This window comes from Bos indicus, chromosome 11 (assembly GCF_029378745.1).
Source record: "Bos indicus isolate NIAB-ARS_2022 breed Sahiwal x Tharparkar chromosome 11, NIAB-ARS_B.indTharparkar_mat_pri_1.0, whole genome shotgun sequence".
In the NCBI taxonomy this organism is placed as follows: domain Eukaryota; kingdom Metazoa; phylum Chordata; class Mammalia; order Artiodactyla; family Bovidae; genus Bos; species Bos indicus.
In genome coordinates, this window is record NC_091770.1 from 74,279,584 (window position 1) to 74,292,504 (window position 12,921).

The window sequence follows — 12,921 nt, forward strand, 5'->3', positions numbered from 1 at the left end:
TTAATTTATGTGAATACACTATACATTTATCAACACCATAAAACAACAATCCAGAAGGATCTGTCATAACATAGGTAGAAACAGCCTGTTCAACAGAGTAAGGAAAAGATTTCAGTCTCTCAAAAACAAAACAGGAAATGTTAGTATAAACAGATAAATAAACATGTAAAAGAGATTTGGAAGAACATTTCCATTCACTAAGATATTGATCTGGGTACCATGATTACACATGATTTTCTTTTCTGTTCTTTTCTGACTACATGAAATTTTAAGTATCAAAAACAAATCTGAGCACACATAAAAGATTTCTTTTGTAATAAAAAATAAGTAGAAAGGCTATGACAGATGTTCACTAAATTTTGATAAACATTTCATGACATATGTAAGTCAAATCATTATGCTGTACACCTTAAACTCATACAGTGTTCTATGTCACTTATATCTCGAACTGGAAGAAAAAATGACTAAGTCCTGGGGATGTAATGTATAGCATACTGACTATAGTTAATAATACTGTAATGTATATCTGAAAGTAGCTAGAGAGTGGATCTTTGAAGTTTTCATCATGAGAAAAAAATTTGTAACTATGTACAGTAATGGATGTTAACTGGACTTACTGTGGTGATCATTTTGCAACACACATAAATATCAAATCATTATGTACACCTGAAACCAATATGAGGTTCGTGACATTGTACAGGAGACAGGGATCAAGACCATCCCCATGGAAAAGAAACGCAAACAAGCAAAATGGCTGTCTGGGGAGGCCTTACAAATAGCTGTGAAAAGAAGAGAAGCGAAAAGCAAAGGAGAAAAGGAAAGATACAAGCATCTGAATGCAGAGTTCTAAAGAACAGCAAGAAGAAATAAGAAAGCCTTCCTCAGCGATCAATGCAAAGAAATAGAGGAAAACAACAGAATGGAAAAGACTAGAGATCTCTTCAAGAAAATTAGAGATACCAAGGGAACATTTCATGCAAAGATGGGCTCAATAAAGGACAGAAATGGTATGGACCTAACAGAAGCAGAAGATATTAAGAAGAGATGGCAAGAATACACAGAAGAACTGTACAAAAAAGATCTCATGACCCAGATAATCATGATGGTGTGATCACTGACCTAGAGCCAGACATCCTGGAATGTGAAGTCAAGTGGGCCTTAGAAAGCATCACTACGAACAAAGCTAGTGGAGGTGATAGAATTCCAGTGGAGCTATTTCCAATCCTGAAAGACGATGCTGTGAAAGTGCTGTACTCAACATGCCAGCAAATTTGGAAAACTCAGCAGTGGCCACAGGACTGGAAAAGGTCAGTTTTCATTCCAATCCCAAAGAAAGGCAATGCCAAAGAATGCTCAAACTACCGCAGAATTGCACTCATCTCACATGCTAGTAAAGTAATGCTCAAAATTCTCCAAGCCAGGCTTCAGCAATATGTGAACCGTGAACTTCCTGACGTTCAAGCTGGTTTTAGAAAAGGCGGAGGAACCAGAGATCAAATTGCCAATGTCCGCTGGATCATGGAAAAAGCACGAGAGTTCCAGAAAAACATCTATTTCTGCTTTATTGACTATGCCAAAGCCTTTGACTGTGTGGATCACAATAAACTGTGGAAAATTCTGAAAGAGATGGGAATACCAGACCACCTGATCTGCCTCTTGAGAAATCTGTATGCAGCTCAGGAAGCAACAGTTAGAACTGGATATGGAACAACGGACTGGTTCCAAATAGGAAAAGGAGTACGTCAAGGCTGTATATTGTCACCCTGCTTATTTAATTTATATGCAGAGTACATCATGAGAAATGCTGGACTGGAAGAAACACAAGCTGGAATCAAGATTGCCGGGAGAAATATCAATAACCTCAGATATGCAGATGACACCACCATTATAGCACAAAGTGAAGAGGAACTAAAAAGCTTCTTGATGAAAGTGAAAGAGGAGAGTGAAAAAGTTGGCTTAAAGCTCAACATTCAGAAAATGAAGATCATGGCATCTGGTCCCATCACTTCATGGGAAATAGATGGGGAAACAGTGGATACAGTGTCAGACTTTATTTTGGGGGGCTCCAAAAACACTGCAGATGGTGACTGCAGCCATGAAATTAAAAGACGCTTACTCCTTGGAAGGAAAGTTATGACCAACCTAGATAGCATATTCATAAAGCAGAGACATTACTTTGCCAACAAAGGTTCGTCTAGTCAAGGCTATGGTTTTTCCTGTGGTCACGTATGGATGTGAGAGTTGGACTGTGAAGAAGGCTGAGAGCCAAAGAATTGATACTTTTGAACTGTGGTGTTGGAGAAGACTCTTGAGAGTCCCTTGGACTGCAAGGAGATCCAACCAGTCCATTCTGAAGAGATCAGCCCTGGGATTTCTTTGGAAGGAATGATGCTAAAGCTGAAACTCCAGTACTTTGGCCACCTCATGCGAAGAGTTGACTCATTGGAAAAGACTCTGATGCTGGGAGGGATTGGGGGCAGGAGGAGAAGGGGACGACAGAGGATGAGATGGCTGGATGGCATCACTGACTTGATGGATGTGAGTCTAGGTGAACTCCAGGAGTTGGTGATGGACAGGGAGGCCTGGCATGCTGCGATTCATGGAGTCGCAAAAAGTTGGACATGACTGAATGACTGAACTGAACTGATGTCAATTATATATCAATAAAAAAATTTTTTTAAAGCTTAAAAAATAAGTTGAAGAGGAAAAAAGGTAAGAAAAACCCATGTATGAAATGAAAAGTGAGAAAGTTTTGTTATCTTCTTCTCCTCAGTTGTCTTTATGGGCTCTTCTTCCCTTCCCTCTTTTTGTTTTTCCCCAAGCTTTACCGAGACGTGATCTATAGTCCCTTGGACTGCAAGGAGATCCAACCAGTCCATTTTGAAGGAGATCAGCCCTAGGATTTCTTCGGAAGGAATGATGCTAAAGCTGAAACTCCAGTACTTTGGCCACCTCATGCGAAGAGTTGACTCATTGGAAAAGACTCTGATGCTGGGAGGGATTGGGGGCAGGAGGAGCAGGGGACGACAGAGGATGAGATGGCTGGATGGCATCACTGACTCAATGGACGTGAGTCTGAGTGAACTTCGGGAGTTGGTGATGGACAGGGAGGCCTGGTGTGCTGCGATTCATGGGGTCGCAAAGAGTCGGACACGACTGAGCGACTGAACTGAACTGAACTGAACTGAATCTATTTAGCGGGCTTCCCTGGTAGCTCAGCTAGTAAAGAATCTGCCTGAAAGGCAGGAGACCCTGGTTCAATTCCTGGGTTGGGATGATCCCCTGGAGAAGGGATAGGCTACCCACTCCAGTCTTATTGGGCCTCCCTGGTGGCTCAGTTGGTAAAGAATCCACCTGCAATGTGGGAGACCTGGGCTCGATCCCTGGGTTGGGAAGATCCCCTGGAGGAGGGCATGGCAACCCATTCTAGTATTCTTGCCTAGAGAATCTCCATGGACAGAGGAGCCTGGGAGGTTACAGTCCATGGGGTTGCAAAGAGTCGGACATGATTGACTGACTAAGCACACACACACACAATCTATATAGCATCCAATTCACCTATTGAATTAAGTCAATGAGTTTTAGTAAAATTAGAGTTGTACAACCATCACCACCATCCAGCTTAGATATTTTTACCACATCTTAAATTTCCCTGTGCTTGTCTGTGGTGAATGCCCATACCCACCTCTAACCTCAGGCAACTATTGATCTGCTTTCTGTCCCTACAGATTTGCCTTTCATTGGAAACCATTCATATACCTGAGGTCTTTTGTATCTGGCATCTTTCACTCAGTATTAATGTTTCTGAGGTTCAACCATTCTGTGGCATCAATCAGTAGTTTGTTCCTTTTTATTCAGAAGAGTGCTTATTAGCAGCCATTGATATAACTGTTGAAAATCAACTGACCATAAAAGTAAAGGTTTATAACTGGACTTTTTATTCTGTTATAGTAATCTATATGTTTCTTGTTGTTCAGTCGCTAAGTCATGTGTAGCTCTTTGTGACCCCATGGGACTGCATGTCCTTCACTAACTCCTGAAATGTGCTCAAATTCATGTCCATTGAGTTGGTGATGTGATCTAACCATCTCATCCTCTGCAGCCCTCTTTTTCTTTTGATCTGTATGTCTATACTCATTCTAATACTACACTGTCTTGATTGTTGTATCTTTATAATAACTTTGAAACTGGTAGTCATCCAACTTTGTTCTGAATTTGCAAAACTGTCTTGGCTACTCTAGGTCCTTTACATTTCCATATAAATTTTAGCAGAAGCTTGTCAGTTTCTCAAAAAAGCATGCTGATATTCAGATAAGGAGAGTGTAATTATAAGATCAATTTGGAGCAAATATATTATCTTTTCAATTTTTTTCCTCTCGATTTCACTATGTATAGTTTTCCATTGTTGTATCTTCAAGTTCACTAACTTTTTCTTTTACAAAGTCTAATCTGCTGCTTATCCTGTCCAGTATATTTTTCATCTCACACACTGTAGTTTTTATCTCCAGAAGTTTGATTTTGGTTTTATTTATGTTTCATACCTTTAGTTAACACATTTAAGACTTCCTCTAGATTCATTAACATACAGAATGCATAAGTTATAACTTTTCATTCTGTCACCCGTGTAATTTCTGGGTTGGTTTTGATGACTGATTTTTCTTCTTATTATTGGTTTTATTTTCCTGTATCTTTGCACATCTGATAATTAAAAAAAAAAAAAATCAGCTTCTAGGGTTTACCCTGTTAGGTGCTAGATTTTAAAAAATCCTTTAAACTTATTTTTGACCTTTGTCTGGGTCATGAGTAGGTTACATGGTAACAGTTTTAATTCTTTTGGGTACTGGGCCTAAAGCGACAAGAGCAAAGTTTAGTCTGGTGCTTATTCTGCCCTGCTTCTGAGGTACAAACATTTCTGAGTATTTTACTTGACACTCATGAATTTTGAGGTTTTCTATTCTGGTTGGTGGAAAGGGGAACTGGCCCTGTGTGAACTCTGAAGATGTTCCTTCAGTTCTTTCTGGGTGGTTTTCCTTGGCCTTGATTTGTGTACAGGCACACACAAACACTGATCAGTTCTCAACTTAAGACCTGAGCAGGACCTTCTGTACATCCCCGTGGTTCTCTCTCTTTGTGGTTCTCTTCTCTGTGGTACCGTTTTACTCTAGCTGCCTTGGCTTTCCCAGACTCTAAGTGCCACTACCTCAACTATGGGAAACCACTGGCTTCTGTTGGATCTCCCCTTCCTAGAGCACAGCCTGGACAATTTCTACAACTGTTGTTCAATTTTTGGTTTGTTTCAGAGGGAAGAGTAAATTTCGTCCCTATTACTCCATGACCAAAAGTGGAAGCTGACAACAATTTAAAAAAGAAAAAAAGAGCTTATTCAGATGTTTTCTGTTACATTAGCACTTTGTGCTTTTTTTTTTCCTGACCAAATATTTCATAGTTAAATACTACTGAGGTAGAGAAAGTTATAAAGGTGCAGGAAAAAAAAAGAATATCATAATGTGATTACCCATAATTTAGTATAATTCATTCAAATCTTCCTCTATGAAGTCTTGCATAACTTTGTGGACTGCTTCTTTCCCTTATCATTATACCATAAGTATGTTTCTATGCCCTTAAACGTCTCCTTGTAAACATAAGTACAGGTTCCTGTATAATATTTTGTGTTCTGTCATTTTTAATACAAAGACTTGTCTCTGGTTAATCTGGCCAGAGATGCAGTTACTTTATTCACTGTTGCTTTTTATAGGCTACAATTTTTAAAAAGTATTTTAAATTTTCTGTGAAAGTTTAGTCAACTTCGGACTTTCTGAATTTTTTCTTTCACTAAATGTTTAGCTACTTGTCTTCTTGGTAAAATTTATATAACTAAAGCTACATATATTTTCCTTGTTGCTTCCTCTCTATATAATTTAATCTCTGGTAAGTAATTCTTGACTTAGAATATATACAGAAATCATTATTTTCATTTATGACTCTAGTGGGTGGGTTTTCCACACCCATCATCTTCATTTTTATATCGACTGTCTGATTAATTCTACATTTAAAATTTTAACTGTTCTAGTTATGATCCTTAAAAAATATTTATCTGTTCCTAACGCATTTTAAATTTTATTTATGATAAAAGAATTTCTTTCAGGAAAAATATATATGTAAGGGGAGAGATGCTTAACATATTGTGAATATTATTCTGTGGGATCAAAGATAAACAATAAATAAGACTGTAAGTACATTAGCAAGCTTTTTGACATTTTTTTTTTCTGGTCTCATTTCACATTCTAACTGCCCATGTTTTCTTTATCAGATGACCTAGTTTTAGTAGAAAGAATCAGCCCAGTGAATAATAAACTTGGAGGGGTAGAGTTCTGGTCCCAGTTCTGTCACTACACTGGACCCTGGATTTCTTAGACCAGACATCTTGTTCCTTCTAGTTTAAAAATTCTACAGTTCTATCTTTGATTATGTTAAGTCTCCCTGCTGGAGCGTAAACAGCACCACAGCCATCTGGCAGCAGCAACTAGAATTAGGATTTATTTTTCCCTTGAAAGACTCATTGAGCATCTGCTTTCCCCACCAGACCACTGTGCTAAGCACCTGAGAAACCAAGATTTCAAAGGTCACACTTAGCTCACTCAAGGAAGTGTGAGCTGTTTAAAAAGAAAGGCAGCTGATAAACAAGTGGCTATAAGACAGGGTGGTGAATGCTTATGATTGGGAGTGTCAGGGAGGGTTTCCTAGAGGAGATACCTCTGAGGGGAGGGAGGAACAGGAGTGAGCCAGGTGAGGAAAGGACATTTTAGACAGAGGATACACAAAAGTCTAGGAGAGAGAGCAAGGTATGTATTCTTTCTTGAAACTTGAGGGGTTTGTTAAGGTGGAACATGGAGACATGAGGGAAGGGGAAATGGAGCTGATGAATCTGGTCAAGTTTGGGTTCTGGTGGAAAATTCAAGAATGTCTGTCCAGCAGGCAGCAGTACACATGAGCTGAGTGATTTGGTTTAGAGATAGACAGAGAGTCATTGGCATAAAGGACTCACTGAAGCCACAGGAGTAGATGAGGTCACTCAGGAGTGAGCGCAAGTAGCACGTTTACTATAGTTCACAGAAAAGGGGGCTCTGGATTGGCTCTAAAGAATCCATGAAATAGGTACAAAAGTTTCTTTTTAAATTTCCCTATTTTCTTTGGATATTACCACAGTAGATAATAAATTTTAAATTTCTAATCCTGTTCTTATGCACTCATCCTTATGGCACAATAGTCTAGAAAAATTTTCTGTTTTCAGGAATAAAAGAAAGCATGCTCTGTCATTATTATTACCTACGTTCCTTCATTTACTTTGGGCCTATATTAAGCTGTAGGATTCCCTTGCGGCTCAGTTGTAAAGAATCTGCCTGTCAATGCAGGAGACATGGGTTTGTCCCTGGGTCAGGAAGATTCCCTGGAGAAGGAAACGGCAACCCATTCTTGCCTGGGAAATCCCATGGACAGAGGAGCCTGGCAGGCTACAATTCATGGGGTCGCAAAAGAGTCAGGCATGACTCAGCAACTAAACAACAATAACAAACATTAAGTTGAAAAATGCCAAGACAAAGGACTAAAGCAAAATTAATTTATTCATCCTTTGGTTTTACTATCATTGATTAAGACAGGGATCAGCAAACTTTTTCTGCAAAGGGCTCAGATAGTTAAGATTTTCAGTTTTGCAGGTCATAACATTTCTGTAAGAACTACTTAACTCTAATGTGTGAAGTCAGCTACAGACAATATGTAAACTAATGAGCATGGCTGTGTTCTAATAAAACTTTATTTAGAAAAACGTGGTGGTTTTTGTTTTCCTGTTTTTGGAGAAGGCTTGATTTGAAAGGATTAAAATTTTTCCAGAACCTGAACTTGTACCAACATAAAACCTGGTCTTGAAGCTTTCTACCAGCTAGCTAATCACCTTAGAGCAAGTTTATAACTTAAGAGCAATAGAAAATATTTAAAATATTGCACCTTTAAATGTTTTTATGCTCTTCAGAAAAATAAAAAAAATTTTCTCTGTGCTTTTGTTTTTCCCATGAAAAACCTGAAAGCTCTGCCATTTCATTTCAAAATGCAACTGGATGAAACTGTTACTCTCTCCACTGTACCTAGCTTCTGGGGTTTGTTTATAGTACAAATACTAACTTTATTTTTGTTTTAAATCTTACTTTTGTGAAAAGCATTTTTTGTCAATCAAAAGTTGGACTGGAAGAAAACTCCTGGTACCAGATAGAGCACTTACAATGGGTAGTAACACATCTGGTTACACTGCCTGGAGAAGAAGGAAGTTCCACCCACTCATCTCGATCACTGTGTTCTATGTAGAATTAGCAAGAGATCAAAGATGCGATCCACAACCCTGAGGGAAATCATGTCAGCTTCAAAGGAAAAGGGGTTTTGGATCACCACCTTTTCAGGTGGCTTTGTCAAGAAATAGGAGCAGGGGACTTCCCTGGTGGCCCAGCAGCTTAGACTCTGTACGCCCACTTCAGGGGGCCTGAGTTTGATCCCTGGTTAGGGAACTAGATCCTGCATGCTGTAACTAAGACCCAGTGCAGCCAAATAAATATTTTTTAAAAAAAGAAACAGGAGCAGGATAGAAGTCCTCCTTTCTTGGCTTTCCAGAGATGAAGCATTAAAGATCATAACTGAAAATTTACAGAACTACTGTTTTTTTTAATTAGTTAATTTTTAATTGAAGCATAGTTGTATAATACTATATGTTTCAGGTATACAACACAGGATTCACAATTTTAAAAGGTTATATATTTATAATCATGATAAAATATTGACTAAATTCCCTGTGATATACAAAATATCTTTGTAGCTTATTTTATACATAGAAGCTTTTGCCTTGCCCCTAACTTGCCCCTTCCTCCTTCCCTCTTCCCCCTGGTAACCACTAATGGTTTCTACATGTGTATCTGGTTCTGTCATTGTTGTTCTTTTTATATTCACTAATTTATTTTTTTAGATTCCACATGTAACTGACGTATCACACAATATTTGTCTTTTTCTATTTGACTTATTTCACTTAGCAAAATATCCCCCAAGTCCATCCATGTTGCAAATGGCAACATTTCATTGTATCCCTTATGGCCAAGTAGTATTCCACTGTATACACATACCACACCCTCTTCATCCACTCACTTGCTGAAGGACATTTGCTAAGTTGCTAAGTCACTTCAGTCGTGTCCGACTCTGTGCGACCCCACAGACGGCAGCCCACCAGGCTCCCCCGTCCCTGGGATTCTCCAGGCAAGAACATTGGAGTGGGTTGCCATTGCCTTCTCCAATGCATGAAAGTGAAAAGTCAAAGTGAAGTCGCTCAGTCGTGTCCAACTCTTTGCAACCCCATGGGTTGCAGCCCACCAGGCTCCTCCATCCATGGGATTTTCCCGGCAAGAGTACTGGAGTGGGGTGCCATTGACATTTAGGTTGCTTCAATATCTTGGCTATTGAAAATAAAGTTGCTATGAACATTGGAGTGCATGTATCTTTTCAAATTAGTGTTTTCTTTTTTTCCACATAATAGATACCCAGTCCGGGGAACTGCTGGGTCACATGGTAGTTTTATTTTTAGTTTTTTGAGAAGTACAGTAAATACCTTATTTTTTAAAAAGAGAGTTTTACTGGGGAATTTATTAATGTTTGGCTTATCTGTAGTTATTTTTTCCCCAACAAATGAAATAAATCTTTTGATTTAAAGCTCTACAATCAGTATCAAAATGCTACTAAGAATCTCTTTGCTGTTTTGGCTAAGTTGTCATTTTGGAAGAGCAGTGGGAAACTACATGAGACTTCTAATGCTGGAGGAAGTACTTCTGTAGGCTAGAATAAGGTGAAGGAATCGCGTCAAATTCTTTGCATAGAGAAATCAAAAGATAAAAGAAAAGAAAAAAAAAGACAAAGGAAAATACAACTCTTCTGAAAGCCACTCCTGTTCAGACAGACAATCTTATAATTAAGATACAGATTTATAATCCTTTTCTTGCCCACACATATAGTGTAAGTGATATAAACCAGCCAAAGATGACTTCATTGTCTTGAGGACAAAGAAACTGATGTGGCTTAATTTTTATTAAAATGTCTTAGAGAATTCTGATGCTCTTTGACACATGTCTCCCCAGATACTTAATTTAATAGTCAAAAGAATTTCAGCTCTTGTTGCCACCAGAATAAAAAGTCTAAATTGATTTGGCTGTCAAAGTTGATAAGCATATTGCCATGTGAAAAAAATCTCTATATAGTTTCAACATTTTATTCAAAGTCAAATAGCAGACTTCTCATTGAAATTCATTTTGAAGCAGGATGAAAATTTACTTTTTCTTTCATTTATAAAATAAACAGATTTATTTCAAATTTTTTTTTTTTTACAGAAACTTGCCGTTAATTTAGCATCAAAGTTTAGTTAAACCTGGTAGATTAGTCAAATGTGTTTTATTGCCACTACTAATTAGAATCTCCAAGTGATAGAAAAATCAAAAGATATCGTAACCTAGGACAAAGGAGTGCTTTTGAACTGTGGTGTTGGAGAAGACTCTTGAGAGTCCCTTGGACTGAAAGGAGAGCAAACCAGTCAATCCTAAAGGAAATCAATCCTGAATATTCATTGGAAAGACTGATTCTGAAGCTTAAACTCCAATACTTTGGCCACTGATGTAAAGAGCTGACTCATTTGAAAAGACCCTGTTTCTGGGAAAGATTGAAGGCAGGAGGAGAAGGGGATGACAGAGGATGAGATGGTTAGATGGCATCTCCGACTCAATGGACATGAGTTTCAGTAGTCTCCGGGAGATGAAGGACAGGGAGGCCTGGTGTGCTGCAGTCCATGGGTCACAAAGAGTCGGACACAACTGAGCGACTGAACAACAACAGGACAAAGGAAATAGGAGAGAGATAGTGCAAATAAAAAAAGAACAAAGCTTTTGGAAGCCAAAAAGTTGCCTGATATTTCAGAGGAATAGCTTACAACCTAAGCAGCTAAGAGTGGAGACACCAATGAGAGGTCTGAGATAATCTGTGAAGACTGACAATCCCTGTGTAAACTATCACAAAAACAAAATTCCAAGATAATAAAAAATACGTATGCAAATTTTGAGCCTATGTATTTATACCCACTGTCTGACATGGACTTTTATTACATTCTTACAGGCATCCGTGAAAGAAAGACAGACAGTAAAAATGTGCTTTGCAGACAAAATGTTAAAAATTTTAGTGTCAGACAGGTCCTTAGCTATGGAAGAGAGAAGCCTCAAACCACTGAACCATTCGGTAGCAAGAGCTAAGCCTAGAGCTTGGATCTCCTGACCCCTGAGTCAGTGCCTTGTGGGATCTCAGTTCATCCAGGCCATGCCAGTGAAAGCCCCAATACTAACCTCTAGGCTACCAGGGAACTCCCTCAGCATCTTTCCTCTTCAGCAAACTGCCTCAATTTCAGTGAACTGGAAACACACATGAAGAGAGAGACCTGCGTCTGATGTGGTACAGTTCTCCTTTCATATCCCTGGGGGATTGGTTTCAGGACCCTCACAGATACAAAAATCCACGGATGCTCAAGTACCTTAGATAAAATGGGGAATAGAACCCATGTGCAATCCTCCATAAATCATCTCTAGGTCACTTTTGATACTGATACAATGTAAATGCTATGTAAATAGGATAATAGTTCCCAGGGTGCAGGGAATTCAAGTTTTGCTTTGGGGAGCTTTCTGGAATTTTCTTTTTTTTGGTGGGGGTGGATATTTTCCACTGGGGTTGGTTGAATCCACAGATATGAAATCCATGGCTACCGGGGGCCAACTGTACGTACAAAGACAACATAAAGGTGTAAATCCTCATACCTGATCCTGGGTACTGGAAGACGTTCTGCTGCATCTGAGGATTGATTCCAGTGCCAAACTGCCCACCCATGTTTCCTGTCATGCCTCTGTTCACCATGCTGCTGCGGTTGGCCAAGGGCGCCTCGGGATTTGCTGCCAGTTGTGAAAAAGGGCTGGTAGAGGCAGGTGGTGTTCCTGGATTTGTACCATAGTTTGGTGGGTAGGGGAACTGCTGCGGAGCACCCTGAGGAAGACGGGGGTTCCCCATTTGAACGGGCAGTCCAGATGAGGGAGGGAGGCTGTTGCCAAAGCTCTGCTGCCTCATGAGCATGGCTCTTTGCTGCTGTATTAGCTGCCTCTGTCGGTGCTGTTGACTATACAACTCCCGCTGGCGCTGTGCCAACATCTGGGCATTCAGGGGTGGCTAAAAAAGAGAGAAAAAAAATCTTCCCTTACTAATGTTATTATGATTACTAATCCTTACCTTGGAAAGCTACAGGATAAAGCCTAATAGCTTGGAGCAACAGAATATGCAGCAATTATTAGTGTACAAGGCAAACTAAAACAGAAAAGGAAGAAAACCTCTTAAATGACATCCACAGGACAGAAAATGAATTAACTACATTTTACATATTAAAGTCAAACAGGACTGAGAAAAGTCAAAGAAAACATACATTGATTAGTACTATGATATAAGCCATGAAGCCAGTTAAGAGAAACATGAAAACCATAAAGAAGAGAGAGAAAATGTGCTTGCTGATTTCTATCTTATCTGGCATTATGTTATTAGGGGACTTCTTTTCATTTCCACAAAATTCACCACGTTTCCAGTATGGAGGATATTAGTTTTCTCTTTTCTCATGGAGATCATTTATTCCACTTAACTTAAATGAATAAAATGTGATTATAGGTGATTTCAATTTTCATTATACTTTTATGTATTTTCCAAATTATCTATAATGAATGTACATTATCTTTACAATTAGGAAAACTTACAAATACCATTAGAAAAGGAAGAATCAGAAATCTAGGATCCAAGGCCAAACAAATGGTCACTTAAAAAGAA

The 12,921-nt window shown here is 38.9% G+C and overlaps 1 protein-coding gene across 9 annotated transcripts in view; it reads right to left on the reverse strand.

Annotated features, from left to right (window-relative positions):
- Positions 1-12,921, reverse strand: part of NCOA1 (nuclear receptor coactivator 1) — a 219,629-nt gene that overhangs the window by 17,162 nt on the left and 189,546 nt on the right. For all 9 annotated transcript variants that reach the window (XM_070799032.1, XM_070799034.1, XM_070799035.1 and 6 more), the window contains one exon: positions 11,877-12,279. In XM_070799032.1, the coding sequence (XP_070655133.1) occupies positions 11,877-12,279 (403 nt within the window). The remainder of the gene's footprint in view (positions 1-11,876; positions 12,280-12,921) is intronic.